At 43.4% G+C, this 14,719-nt stretch overlaps 1 protein-coding gene across 1 annotated transcript in view; it reads left to right on the top strand.

Annotated features, from left to right (window-relative positions):
- The window catches only part of LOC144825121 (regulator of G-protein signaling rgs-2-like), a 145,910-nt gene that overhangs the window by 38,730 nt on the left and 92,461 nt on the right, over window positions 1–14,719 (top strand). Inside the window, exon 2 of the mRNA XM_078683998.1 lies at window positions 13,115–13,236. Within this exon, the coding sequence (XP_078540124.1) occupies window positions 13,118–13,236 (119 nt within the window). The 5' untranslated portion in view covers window positions 13,115–13,117. The remainder of the gene's footprint in view (window positions 1–13,114; window positions 13,237–14,719) is intronic.

Here is a 14,719-nt window from a genome sequence, read left to right as displayed (position 1 = left end):
GAGCTAATGCTCTTAGCCATGTTATCCACCTCCCATTGGATAACATGGCTAAGAACTGCTCAGGGCAGGTGTTAGTTTTTGGAGATATTCGCGCTTAGCGCGAATATCTCCAAAAGTTGGTAATAGGAGATAGCGATGTTAGCGACTGTTTCCAGTCGCTAACATCTTGGCACGCCCACTTTGCATGTCATTAGTGATAAATATCACTGACATGCAAAGTGGGGCCCAAGATGGTCGCTATCTCCTACTAGCTGTCGCTAACTGGTGTTAGCGACAGCTAGGTAATAGGGAGATAATTTTATCTCCGCTTTCTTGGCTTTAAAAGCCAAAAAAGCGGAGATAAACCCCCTTGATAATATGCCCCTGAGTTTGTTGTAAGTCATTGCCCCATTTGGGTCAGATAATGTTCTCCCATTCAAAGCACATAGATTATATTCTACTGATAGGGCATTTAATTGGATCACTCTCGGGGTCCACTTTTTTATTGGTGCTAGGGTCAGCGGCGGGATAGACTTTATGCAATCATCCTCATTCATACACATGATGTCATCTGTGGCCAAAGGTTCAGAAGTACAATTAAAATCTCCCCCGATGAGAATACTAGATAGGGGGCGAATACCTGCCAACGCCCCCTCAAGCAAAGCTATAGTGGATGACGTTTGGCCTCCCGGAGTCCCACGTGCATACACATTGAACAACTCAAAAGATTTATAGCCCTTTGCAGAAATATACAATATATCATCTGATAGCCCTGAGTGGGGGGTGATAGTCAAGTTAAGCACTATTTTAATCCAAATCTGTAGACCCCCAGAAGGCCGCCCCGCCCTGTACTAATAGCTGGGATAAAATAAGTTGTGTATCCGCATTTATATTGGGGAGATGTACTCCATGTTTCTTGAAACATACAAATGTCGAATCCCTCTATGAATTCATTCCATTCTGGCTTAGACATATTTTTAATAAGCCCTGCTATGTTCCAGGAAATTATCCTAATAGTTCCTGTATTTGGATTCACATTGTTACTAATTGTATTTAAGGCTTTTTCTCCTTTGTCTTTGGTGGGGGGCTTATCTGCTGTCAGCGATATCCCAAGACTTCCTTCCCTGGGTGACAAGGTTACCTCGTCTTTAGCTAACCTAGCATTTTTCTCCGAACATTTAATGTTACAACAGGGTGGATTAGCTGGAATATCCCTTATAGCCGTACTACACAGTCAGTCAATTCTTTTCATCCCTTCAAACAGGGAGTGGCGAGAAAGAATCTCGTAACGGTTTTGGAGGGGTATTAGGTGATTGGTCTGGGAATAATTGCCGGCTCTAAAATTGCTGATTCTAAAGTTGGATCGGGGAGCCACTAACGATCTAGGGTAAAAATAAGTCAGATCACAGGGCGTGATGGAATCGTTGCCCTTGTCTGGATACCAGTTTAAAATGTGACTAACTGTTCTGTGGTCCCTGAAATTAATGACAATTATGTCTCCTATTTTGTCCTTTGGTCTACTACCAAGCCATGAAAGACGGCGAACGTGTAATATCTCGCCGTTTAAGTTTGGGGGAAGAGGACGGTTCTGCCTGAGCCAATACGTGGTCTTATTTTTTAACTGGGGATAGTTTTCCCACTTACCATCTTCTAATGTTGGGACTCCTGTAAGAACCACCACCAGAGGGACCGCTTCTGGTGGCAATTCCACTTGACGCCCCCTAGGCTTTATAATCCTATCTGGGGTTTTTCTAGCCAGCTTATTTTGTGGATTTCCTGAATTAAGCACTTTCTCTCTCCTAAGGGCCTCTCTGTCTACGTGTTGTACAGCCTGGTGCTGTGGTTTATCAGTAACTGGCTTTGGAGGTTGTGTTTTTTTTTCCTTCCCCTCAATAGTTTTTGAATCTTTTTGGACAATGGAATTTAAGGGTGATGACATAGGCGAAATTACTGGTACGGGCCTGACATTTTGATTAATTAACCCTGTGTTTAGAGCTAATGTCTCTTCTAACGTCCTGAGCCGATCTTCGATTTTTTTCAGTCTCTCTATTAGTGACAGTGTTGAGGCTCTAATTAGATGTTCCATTATTCCTATTAAATCCTTACAGGGGGTATCAAGTGTCTGACATTGTGGTGGGGTTTCTACTACAGGGGTCATCGTAGTGTCTGGTATAGGGGCGTTAGTGGATTTCCCAAAGTCAGTGTGGCTGATCTTTTTCCTCTGTAATCCATTCCCTTTTTTCCTTCTTTTCCTTGGCGGTGAACCCTGAACTCTGGGTTGCTTAGAATTTTTTGGCTTTTTCCGTATGGCCTTTACTACAGTTAGGGGCGTATCGGGTATAACTTCTGTTTCCGGTGGTGATTTACAGGGAGGAAGTGAATCTAGTCTGTGCGATACATTGACTGTGTCAGGAGTAGAAGTTATATCTCGTAATAGTATTGGAATACTGGTATTGGTTATGTCAGGGTCCTCGATGTCAGCAGGGCAGCTAATGTGTGGTGGACTATCTATCTGTGAGCGATCAGGGGAAAAGCGCTTGTTTTTAATCAATTCAATAGAGCGACGTCGCTCAGCTTGTCGTTCTGCTAGTGTGCTCTCCCTTTCGCTATCAGAAGAAATCCTAAATACATAATTGTCCAAGGTTCCATTATTTGCGACACTTATATCTTTAATGCTGGTCGAGGTCATGATGCGTAGCAGCTATTGTCTAGATCAGATCTAGGATGAGGGATGACCCCAAGATGGCAGAAACACAACCAAAGAGTCTCGCAAGCTAGCAGGCCGATACTCGCACACAAGAAAGTAAAGGGAGCTTAATACCTTACAGTACGAATGTTCCTAAGTAAGATTTCAGCCAGTGGGCCCAGCCCAGCCTCCTTCGGCTCCTCTGAGGGCCTCAGAGGGCCCGCCCTTTGCCCCGGCTTCGCCCCGGGCGATCCCGCGGGCGTCCCGCGCTGCGGAAGAGGAGGGTGAGTTTTAAGGGCGTGTAGCAACCCGGAGGCGGAGCTAGCAGGGGGCGCAGGGCGGGTCACTCGAGCCACGCAGGGTCTCCTGGATCAGTGAGTCTGTGCAACGCTCCACCCCTACAACAGCTGTTCTGCTCCACGCCACAGCCGGGAACCTTGCGGGAATCCAAGCACCGCGAAGCGGCACCCGCAAAGCGGCACCCGCGAAGCAGCACCCGCGAAGCGGGGGCGGCAAGGCGCTGAGGAAATAGAAGTCTCCAACACCCACCGACGATATCAGCGTCCTCAAGTAGGCAACCCTTTAAAGACCTTGACAGCACTCCCAAAGAACGCCTGGTAGATGGGCGTTTTATGACGATTTGCAGCCCAGAGGCGGAGCTAGCAGGGGGCGCAGGCCGGGTCACTCGGGCCACGCAGGGACTCCTGGATCAGTGAGTCCCTGCAACGCTCCACCCCTACAACAGCTGTTCTGCTCCACGCCACAGTCGGGAACCTTACGGCAATCCAAGCGCCGCGAAGCGGCACCCGCGAAGCGGGTGCGGCAAGGCGCTGAGGAAATAGAAGTCTCCAACGCCCTCCGACGATATCAGCGTCCTCAAGTAGGCAACCCTTTAAAGACCTTGACAGCATCAAATAATAAAAATCAGGATTTCTGAATAAAGTTCTAACTTTGTGCCACATTTGGTGTAATTCCGTTCTGCTGTACTTTCTGTATTAGAGAGCAAATGTTCCTATTGGAATTAAAATGTTCCTATTGGAATTAAAATGGCAAATTGGTGTTATGGACCGTCACACTTCTTCTTTACCCTTGGTTGGTGAATCAGCACCAACCACTCCATTAAAAAACCAAAGTGGGTAAACCTTTTTTGAATAGTTTTTTGCAGAATTGTTAAAGGATGAACATACATATTTATCACTCCAATGCTACATAAACTACATACATTCCAGAGTACTGGTGCAAATTAAGTTCTTTATTCCATCATTTCATTAAAGGAGCTTTGGGCCAGATGTACGTCACATTTACATCTTGCAAATTGGGATTCACAACAGTGTCTGAGACACTGTTTGTGATTCCCAATGGGGTTGCAAATTGCATGCCTCATGCATAATAATGAGGCTGTTGCAAATTGCTACCCCATTGTGAATGGCAGGCTCTCCCAGGGATGGTGGCCTGCTGGGGTCAGCAGACCACCATGTCTGGGACTGCTTTCAAATATAGCAGTATTTTTTTTAATGCTGCCCCATTTTTCTTAAAGGAAAACGGGATGCATTTAAAAAATAATAATTAAACTTTTCAGTTTTCGTTCTTTAAGGGCAGATCGTGGTCCCTGGGACCAGTGCCTGCCCTTAAAAAATATTTTGAGAGCCACTAACAATGGGACCCCTTCCCATTTGCAAGTGGTTTACCACCCTTCTGTGAAGGGTGGGAAACTGCGACTGTTTTGCGATTGCAATTGCGGTCGCAAAACTGTCATACATAGCTTTTGTAGTCGCTATTAGGAAGGGACGCCCTTTGAACGCCCCTTCTAAATTTAATAGCGGGTCGCTAATCCTATTTTGCGAGTCACAAATTGATTTGTGATTCTCAAAATAGGATTAGTACAAGGGCCACATGATTTTGCAGTCGCAAACGGGTCTAAAACCCATTTGTGCCCGCAAAAAACGTTAGTGCATCTGGCCCTTTGTTCACTGTGAGCGCCACTACCTTTAGTTTTTATATGCAAAACAGTGACAAACAGCAAAGGCAGACTACATATATATGTGTTAAAGTCTTTTCTCAACTTCAGGCAGCATAAGTTACGTAGATGACAAATTTCATGAGAAGAATAAATTGGTTATGGTCAATTAATGAATCAACAACGGTGTCCATGTTGGCCAATGATTACATTGCATCATTAGTGTCCACTTGCTACTCTTAATTGGTACATCTCTATTGTTTTCCAAGCCCAAAGTTTCAAAAAATCAGTTATCATGCATTCATTCAGTCATTCCCAATGGACAGATAGTCCATAATCTGGTGGAAGATAAAAAAAATAAGAAAAATTGTAAAATTAGAGGCAGTCACTGGTGGAAAATAATTCTGATTTAGGTTGATAAATGTACAATCATTTCCTTTAAAAGCACATTGCGTGGCACAGCATAAATCTAGCATAAATTGAGAATTTATGGACAGTAGGAGTCACAGAAGGTCTACTTGATTTTCATCATTTAAAGTGTGAGTTTAAAGACTGATCCTTTAGATTTATGTTGAAGTAGAAATGATGACTAAATGATGAACAAATCATTGTTATCTTACACTCAACGGAGATCAGCCCTGATGTGCATGGTGAGAATGATTTTAAACCAAGATCCAGGATTATGCCCTCTATACATCATGATGAAATTAATGTCTTTCAGGAAATTACTATTAATGAACTGAACCATTTAAGACACAAACGAGTTCAGTAAAATCAAAAGGATTCTTAGAATTTAACACAGTGAAGAAACTGAGCTGAGAGGAGGAAATAGTATTTAAACCCTCCTACAAAGGGGGAATTTTATCAAGTAGGCAAGAAAAGACTATGTAGAGGAGGGTCTACACCAGCTGAGTGACCCCATTGGTTATGAGACAGTTGACCTGATTTACCAAAAGAATTTGGGACTTAGATATAAGGATTAATTCACAATTGAATGTTGCTCAATGTTATGAAATTCTCTCTGACGGAAAATGTAGTTCTATTTAATGGATTATTGTCCTGAAAAATGTGCGGTACAGCAATGGACATCTACCCCCAGTTTTGTGTACTTCGGCTGGTGGGAGGACCAGGCATTCATTAATCCGCTATATGAAAAGTATCTACCAAATATAATACTTTGCCTGCATTGCACTGACAACCAATTTCATTATTAAAATGAGAGTGTGTCTGACTTATTGGAAATCCATGAACTACTGAACAAGAATAACATCAACTTATGTTTCGTGATATGTTACAGCCACACATTAATTTCAATTAGTAGCTACACATTAATTTCAATTACAGCAAACTGATCAGGTTAGAAACTATTTATAATGCCCCAAAAATGTTGGCGAAGCTAAGGGGGATACTTTACTAAGATTTCAAGCGAGGGGATATTCCAATAAGGTCCTGGAAATTGGCACAAGAGAGATTGATATACTAGCTATAGAGGATTTGATATTTGGCTACCAACCCAATCACGATGTAGCACACTAGAGTAGTGCCATCGCATTAGTAACCTCATTTGCTGAGAAGTCACAGACTTCCAGGAAGTTGTTGTCAAACCACTGTCCCAACTTAATGAATGATAACTTTATTGGAGCACTTCTATCTGACTCACCAAGCATGATTTTCAGTAAAGGTCTCTCCAACAGAGATATTTTGGTGTAATTTATTCTTAGTAACAACACACAATTCCTCCATTGCAAAAACAGTAGGATTTTTCAAATGTGGTTGATGTAAAGCATGCAAAAATAGTTAAAATGCTGCCTCATATTTGGTTCCTTATGACTACAAAGAGCATACAATTATCACTTTTTAACACAAAAATCTAATTTTGTAATCTTGTAAACTTTGCAATGTATGAAAAATGAAAGTTGAAAAAAAGCTAAAAAAAAAGTAGGCTATTCCAAGGGGAAAACAATGTAAAACTAAACAGCAAAAATGTGAGTGACCTCTGTAAAATGGATGTGTCCAAGTTGTCCATTTAACCCAATGCCAGAGGTGAATTTAAAATCCTGATTACTTCTGCTCTAAATCTATTGGCAAAAATCGGCTAATGGCCATGTTAGAATAAAGAGAAGGCAGTGTCTTCTGGGATGAGGACCTGCTCCCCAGTAGCACTTGATTCTTTTGGAATCCACGTGCGTCCCTTCACTGACACCACACATGCCATGTACAGAAAATGGATGTTCATTGAAGGTCAACTGGTAAGCTAGAGCAAGGTCTAATGGACTCCTGAACAGCTCAAGCGCTATGAACTTGGATGTTGGTACTCAGCATAGGCATGGTAGTGAGCCCAGTAGTATGAGTGCTCTGTTTTCGATATGGGTGCTTAGAACAGAAGGTATAGTGCTCCTACTGCTTTAACCTTGGACCTGGAAGCTCATGGCCATTACACTAGTGATCCTAGTAGTATTAATGCTCCCAACATTAATGGGGGGTGTTAATGTCAGTGCTCCATTGCTCCTAGTAGTAGTGGGAATATTCTGCGCTTGAATGTGGGTGCTTAGCACATCTAGTGCTCCTACTGCTGAACTTAACCTTTCTCATTTTGTCAACTTCAAAAAAGAGAGTTAGAGCCAACTTTGAAGCCACTAGAACCAGTGAACTTAAGAAATAGACACAGACCCCAAATGCAAGCAATCCACTCAGTGAGCTATTTCACAATACATATATGTTTCTTAAAACATTTGGTGACCCTGCATGTTCTGGTTTTAATGACGTTTAGCATTAAGATTTGTTAAACTTGTGTTTTAAAAAAAATAAACTGTATGGTGTGTTATTTCGTTCCTGACACCTGGCTTGTGTGTGTGCATATGTGACACTTGGAGTAAGAGAGTCAGTGGCCGAGATTGAACCAAAGAGTTCTCCTACCTATCTTAACATGTGGTGGCTGCTTAGTTATACTGGTGACGAGGAGCCACGTGCACTACAACCTCAATACCAAAATGGCAAAAATGTAATCAGTAGAAGTCGACAAAATTCTTACATATTAAATCCAAAAACAGTGCTACAAGTCAATAGCACTAAAGGGTTACTTCAGGTCAGGCTAGAGTGGACCCAATCTGATAAGTCAAGCCAAGCCCGATAGAGTGCAGGTCAAGTACAGTTCCAAACAGGTCCAGCTGAAGTTTTACCTTCTCAAATTGAGCCAAGAGTCCCATTCATGGAGAAAGAGTTCTCTGGGAGCATGGTGAGCATCTCTGGCAAAGGTTTACAGGGCGCAAAGAGCTGCCGGGCGTCACAGACAGCCAGGCTGGGGCCTCGCGGTTGCGAGCGGAGATGCTGCTGTGCGAAGAGACACATTTGCGCCCGTTCATGCTGATCCTACAGGCGAGCTACATGGCTCCTGAGCAAACTGGCCAATTCACAAAGATACTAAAAGCTTGATTTAAAGGGGCTGTATTGCAGGAAAGCCACTTTGAGGCCCAGGACTGAAAGAGACACCTGTGGGACTCATAGATGACAGATTCCAGCAGCACCAGCAGAGTTGAAAGAAGTCTCTTGTGACCCTGACACCAGAGAACTGGAGGCAACCCTGCAAGCCCTTGGAGAATCTTGGGTTCAATGATGTAGAGAGCAGGTCCAGTCTCACTCTGAGACAAGGAGCTGCTAGCAGCAGGCTGAAACAGCAGAGCAAGTTGTAAAGCAGCAGTCCCCCCTGCAGCGCAGCAGCTCTTCGTCCAGACAGAATATCCTTAGCTCCAGTACAGAACTGATTTGGTGGTGTCAGGGGCCCAGTACATATACCCAAATGTGCCTTTCAAGTGGGTGATACAAAGAGGCATGTAAAGATCACAATGACCCTGCCTTTCCTGTCTTGGCTCTAGGCGTGCTACAGGAAGGTATGCAGTTCTTTTTGTGGCAATAAGCACAGCTCTATTCTGGTGCAAGTGTCAACTCCTCCCTCCCAATCTACCTAAGAAAGGCCCTTCAGCCTGGTGAGGGCCAACAGGATGCAAATGTCATACCCTAGCTTCCTTTGTGTGACTGTCTAAAGGGAGTGCACAAAGCCCAGCTGTCACCCTAACCCAGATGTGTATTTAGAGATAGGCAGAGGCACAGAAGGGTTAAAGTAAGAAAATGCCAAATTTATAAAAGCAGCATTTTCAGATCTGGAATTTAAAACAAACTTTACTGAAAATATGTTTTTGAATTTTGAGTCCAGAGACACCAAACTCCAATTTTCTATCTGTTCCCTTTGTTGGAAGGGTATTCCCAGACGTGGGTCCCGGGCTCACTACGCCACTGGAGTCAAGATATCCTGGCTGATGACGGCTGATAGCCAGAAACTGGTCCTAGGATTCTTGATTCCGGTCCAGGGAAGACATGGCTTGGCAGTTCGGGCTGGACTGTTCCCATGAGGCACAGGGTCAAGACTGGTTTGCATATGGCCATGTCTGAACTGGGGGTGGCGTGGTGAGCAAAATAACGATGGATTAAACCCAGATCTGTGACTGGGTGTGAATGTGTTGCCAATGTGCAACATTCCGTCCATCATCTTGTGTTTTTTGCTGTTCGCCCTATGTGGGAAGGGTATGCTCAGACGTGGGTCCCGTGCTCACTATGCCACTGGAGTCAAGCTATCCTGGCTGATGATGGCTGATAGCCAGAAACCGATCCTAGGATGCTTGATTCCAGTCCAGGGAAGACATGGCTTGGCAGTTCAGGCTGGACTATTCCCATGAGGCACAGGGTCAAGACTGATTTGCATATGGCCATGTCTGAACTGGGGTGGTTTGGCGAGCAAAATAATGATGGATTAAACCCAAATCTGTGACTGGGGGTGAATATTTTGCCAATGTGCAACATTCCGTCCATCATCTTGTGTGTTTTGCAAATTTCTAAAAGCAGCATTTTCAGATCTGGAATTTAAAAAACAACTTTACTGAAAATATGTTTTTAAATTTTGAGTCCAGAGACACCAAACTCCAATTTTCTATCTGTTCCCAATGGGAAATAGCACTTAAACAATATTTTAAGGCAATCCCCATGTTAACCTATGTGAGAGATCGTCCTTGCAGTAGTGAACAACAAATTTAGCAGTTTTTCACCACCATGACACGTAGAACTCAAAAGTACGTCTTACCTTTTAAAAGCAGTGCACCCTGCTTATTGGACTACCTAGGGCCTAACTAAGGGGTGAATTACATGTAATAAAACGGATGGGTTGGGCCTGGCAAGTACGCTAACTTGCCAGGTTTAAATGGCAGTTTAAAACTACACATACAGGCTCTGCCATGGCAGGTCTGAGCCATCTTTAAAGGGTAATCTGAGTGGGCGGCACAAGAAGTGCTGCAGGACCTCTCATAGCATTTAATTTACAGGTCCTGGGCAAATATAGTGCACTTGACTAGGAACTTAAAAGTAAATGAACTATGCCAATTGTGGATAAGCCAATGTTACCTTGTTTAGCGTACACAGCATATGCACCATTGCACTGGTTACCAGTGGTAAAGTGTCCAGAATCCTAAAGCCAGCAAAAATTTAGTCAGCAAAACAGGAAGTCAGAAGGCAAAAAGTCTGGGGAAACCATGCCAAGGATGCCAGGTCTAACAGGAATGCACCTTGAGATCTCACATACACTGCCTGTTCTTACATTGATTTGTGTTCCTAGCACCTGTGGTGTTGGGACCGGATCTTTGATAACTGTGCACAGGAGGCTCTGTGTGATCCGCAGGGATCAGTCTCCATGTGTCTTAACTGACGCACAATTGACTGCTGCCTGACAGATTCTCTTGTGTTTAGCGCATTCGTCAGCAGTGAATCTCCATGAAAAATCTTGCACATGACTAGACATAGGCTGATAGGCCTTAACTGTGTACATAGTGCGCTATCCAGGCATGAGTTTAGTCTCTGCGCACCTTGCTCGTGAGTGACTATAGTTTATGCAGAGTGCTTTAGCAACACAAGACTGTCTGTTTTCACTTACATAAATTTTATATTTAAATAGATGAAAGGAACATGTTTCACCATTCTGTTTTATTATTATACACCATTTGTTTTCGAGAAACCTTTGTACTTTCATATGAATTGGGATCCACAAATTTCAACCTCAACAAAGTATTCTTCATGAATCTACATTATTAATAGACTGTTGTTATTAATCACATAAACATACATGTTTTAAAAAACATATTCACATGTTTTTGGATTTCATGTAGACAAGCACAATGTAATATCAACTCCATTCTTCTCATCACATCCTGGCAAACCCAATTTAAGTTGGGACAAATGGAAAAAGGTATTTTTAAAATCATTCACATATCTGTGGGCTAATCTTAGTGCTGAGAGGAAATTGGCACTTTTTACACACTGTTCAGGAGCAGAAGGCCAAGAAGTTTTGCATAACTTGCCAAAGCAATCACACGTAGAGATGCTCATGGTCTGAATGAAACTGATATAGCTGTAAAGAAACTATATTCACATCATCTACTAAGAATTAGCACTATTGTTGAAAGATTCTATTTTAGATGATGTATACAAAAAGAAAATGAATCTGTAGAGAAATATTTGACTTGGTTAAGAGTTCTAGCATCTTCTTGTTAGAGTGGTGCTCTTCTGGAAGAAGGCACAAGGGACCAGTTTGCATTTCATTATAAATTAGACAAAATGAAGGAGGAGTTATGTCTCAGAGATGAGCTACTGTTCGCTGATGTTGTATGAACCGCTAAGCTTATGAGACACATTGAGAGCTGTGTGGAAGAATTAGAGGTGAAATCAGTAAGAAAGTTGATGTGAGTGTTATAGAGTGTAAATGAGCAAGCAGGCCATATGGCTAAGTGGAAAGATTGTTCTGCCATCGAAGCAGTTTGTAATAAGTAAGGTCAGTTGTTGCAGGAGTGAAACTAGTCTGAGGAGTAATGGGAAGGAGGTCTGTGATGAGGTGGTTCTCCAGGTTTGTGATGCAAAGCATAGTTGTCTATTGGTTTCTGTTAAAATCAGTTAAAGCTATGTTGAGTTGATGTTTTATTCCACCTCCAAAGTAAGCATTGTTTGTTTACAAGTATATATATATCATTCTATAAAGCAATGTGCACCTCAAAAAAAAGGATTTTAAACCAGGCTTTGGTGGTCACCCGATAAACATGTTGTGGTATTTTCATGTTCCTATAGAATATACGAGAATGTTTACAGAAGGGAAGATATATGTGAACGGCAACAACATTTTGGGTTGGTTACATCAGAAGGATCTTGGTGCCTGACTTGATCCGAATGGAGTACATCAAGGACGTGTCTGCCAGGTTGGAGAAAATGTGGTGTTTTTCCAAATAGATTTTCTAATGCTTTCAGTTCTAAATTGGGATGGCTTCAGAATTATAAAAAAATAAAACAACGAGAAGGTGCAGAACCTCTTGTGGCCAAAGTGTGGAGGTCCTTAAAAGAGCAACTGAGGAGAGTTTGTTAGGAGAGCATCACTGTTCCAGATGAGGCAGCTGAGTGGTTGGCACCAGTACTTTAAGTGTGCAAGGCCAATGGAGACATAAGACTGGTCATCGATATAAGATACTTTATCAAGGGTGGGTATTCCTGTTATATCTATCCTGCTTCAAGAGTTATTGTGTAGGTACTCGCAGACAGACTAGTGTGTCTGCAGGATATACCGTGTAGAATTGGAGTGATTGTAGATTAGTGCACAGTGTTTCTGCTCCATGGCTGCAGGAGATCTGCAAGGACAGTGGAGAGGAGTGGCACATGCTTGAGGCATGGCATAGAATGCCAGGGGATGTGGAGTGGAGCGGCACGTGCCTGCAACATATCTGACATAGAAGAGCAGGGCCTTTGGAGGAGGGTTACAAGTTCCTGTCACAGATTTCACCCAGAAGAGCAGGGCCCTGGAGAAGGGTTGGATATTCCTATCTCATATCTGACACTATAGAAAATGGCTGAGTATTATTTGACTGTGGAGAAGTGACAAGTGTAAAGCATCGGTTGTAAAGAAGAGCTGTGTGCTCCTGTGGTATCTGCTATAGATATAGCAGGGATCTTAAGAAGGGTCAAGCGTTCCTTTCATATATCTGCTCTTAAATAGCAGTACTTGTTCCGGCCTGTACTCGACTAGAAGAAATTGTGGATGAGGCCTGGAATTTCATTTTAAATATCTTCTTGGAAGTAGAAGTGGATGTGAACACTAGGTTTATATTTCCTGTCAAGTAACCTGCAGGCTTTTTGTAGAGTGTTCTCTTTTCCTCTGTCATGTCTGCTAAATGAATGAATGAATGAGTGCTTCCTTCTCAGAGAGTAAGCATTTGGAAGCCTGCAATTTCCTATCAAAATATGCCATAGGATGGCCCTGGGAATGCTTCCTCTTCACGTCCAACGCCATCCCTCCACCACCTGGCTTATGAGGGGTGAACGCTAGTACACAGTCTGGGGGTTTTACCTCTGGCAAGTGGCTTTATTAACCTCTGTTCTCTTCTCCACTGAACCCCTTCCCTGTGTCTCTCCAGGAGATGGAGTCCGACGAGTCAGAGCTGCAGAGGCGCTCCTCTGACACAGACAACACTCCTCTGAGCCCCCCCACTTGCTGCCGCTGCCCACGGACCTGCTGCCTGTGCTGCACCTGTCTGTGGTGAGTAGCATGCCTGCCAAGTGTTTGAAGTAATTTACAATCAGCCATTGAGTCACTGACCCTTTAAAAAAAGTGCCTGGAATATCACCATACAATGAATATGAACTGTACCTCATGAAGCATTGATCATCTCCATGGAGCCTGTCCAATCATCTCACCACTAGTCGCAGTCGCTATCATACAGTCTTTCCTTAGACCTCATCACTCCTCCCTTACACTGAGATGGAGCCTGTCATATCCTCCATTGATTGTTTCTTACCATGCACTGCAAGCTCTTTCACTCTCTTATCATCTGTGTCATGCATAGCAAAGCAGTCATTCCCTCTACATATGTGTTACACTCTACAATTCAGCTTCCGCCAGTCACTCTTCGCTGATCTCAGACAGTGCCGCTGAGTCTCATTCCTCCTCATTAATTACAGTAGAGACTGTCCCAATACTTCATCGCTGGTCTCACGCACTCAAATGGAATATCTCCTAGTTCCTCTACACTGGGTTCATACGGGAGTCTCTCACATCCCATTATCTGTGGTATCGTACTCTACAGTGCAGTCAAACTCTTCCGCATGTCGCTGGTCTCACGCTGTGCATTAAAGCCTTACCATATCATCTTATCGCTTGTCTCATGCACTACAATGGAGTGTCTGCCAATCACTCATCACTGCCTGTATATTGCAATAGGGTCTCTCCCAGCCGCTCATCATGGGTCTCATACACTGAAAAGGAATTTGTCCCAATTCTTCAACTAATGCACTGCAAAAGAAGCTTCTATCCGTCCAGTTCCTTATATTGTTTCATACATTGCAATGGAGCCTCCTCGATTCCTCTTCACTTCCTTCCCAGCCCTCTTCGCTGACCCATGTTCTGAAATGGAGCCTTTCCCAATCCTTCAATACTTTTCTGGTTCAGCATAATGGGAACTCTCATAGCATTCCCCACTGTCATACACTGCAATTGAATCCTTTTCATTGCCTCATCACTGGACTCACCCGTTGTAACACAATGAAGCCTAGTTTGTTATCGCTGGTTTCATACATTGTGAGGCAGTCTCTCTTATTCCGTGGTATCATACACTGTACGGGAGCCTCATTTGTGCCACAAACCCCAACGCCGTCTTCTTCGATCGCAGATATGGTCTCCCAGGCTGATCCAGGAGGCCTGTTTACACATTACAAATTAATATGGTGCATACCGCTTCACTGTCCTTCATTACTGGTTTTAGGCGTTACATTGAGTCTCAATCATTCCTTACCTTTCACGGTTCAATGGAGCTTTTGAATTCCTGCCTGGTCTGTTGTCCACTCACTCCGTTTCACCACACTGACCCTATACAATTGTAGCATAGTCCCACTCCTTCCCCACACTACCGCTTTCTTACACTACAGTTACCTATCAATCGCCTGCTCACCTGACTGGCCCTAGGCACATTGACAGCCTTGTCCTGGTGCTAACGCGGGATTACTGGTTACTAATTATCTTACCA

The sequence above is a fragment of the Lissotriton helveticus genome, chromosome 3_1 (genome assembly GCF_964261635.1).
Source record: "Lissotriton helveticus chromosome 3_1, aLisHel1.1, whole genome shotgun sequence".
Taxonomy (NCBI): domain Eukaryota; kingdom Metazoa; phylum Chordata; class Amphibia; order Caudata; family Salamandridae; genus Lissotriton; species Lissotriton helveticus.
This window is presented reverse-complemented; position numbering and strand designations above follow the sequence as displayed.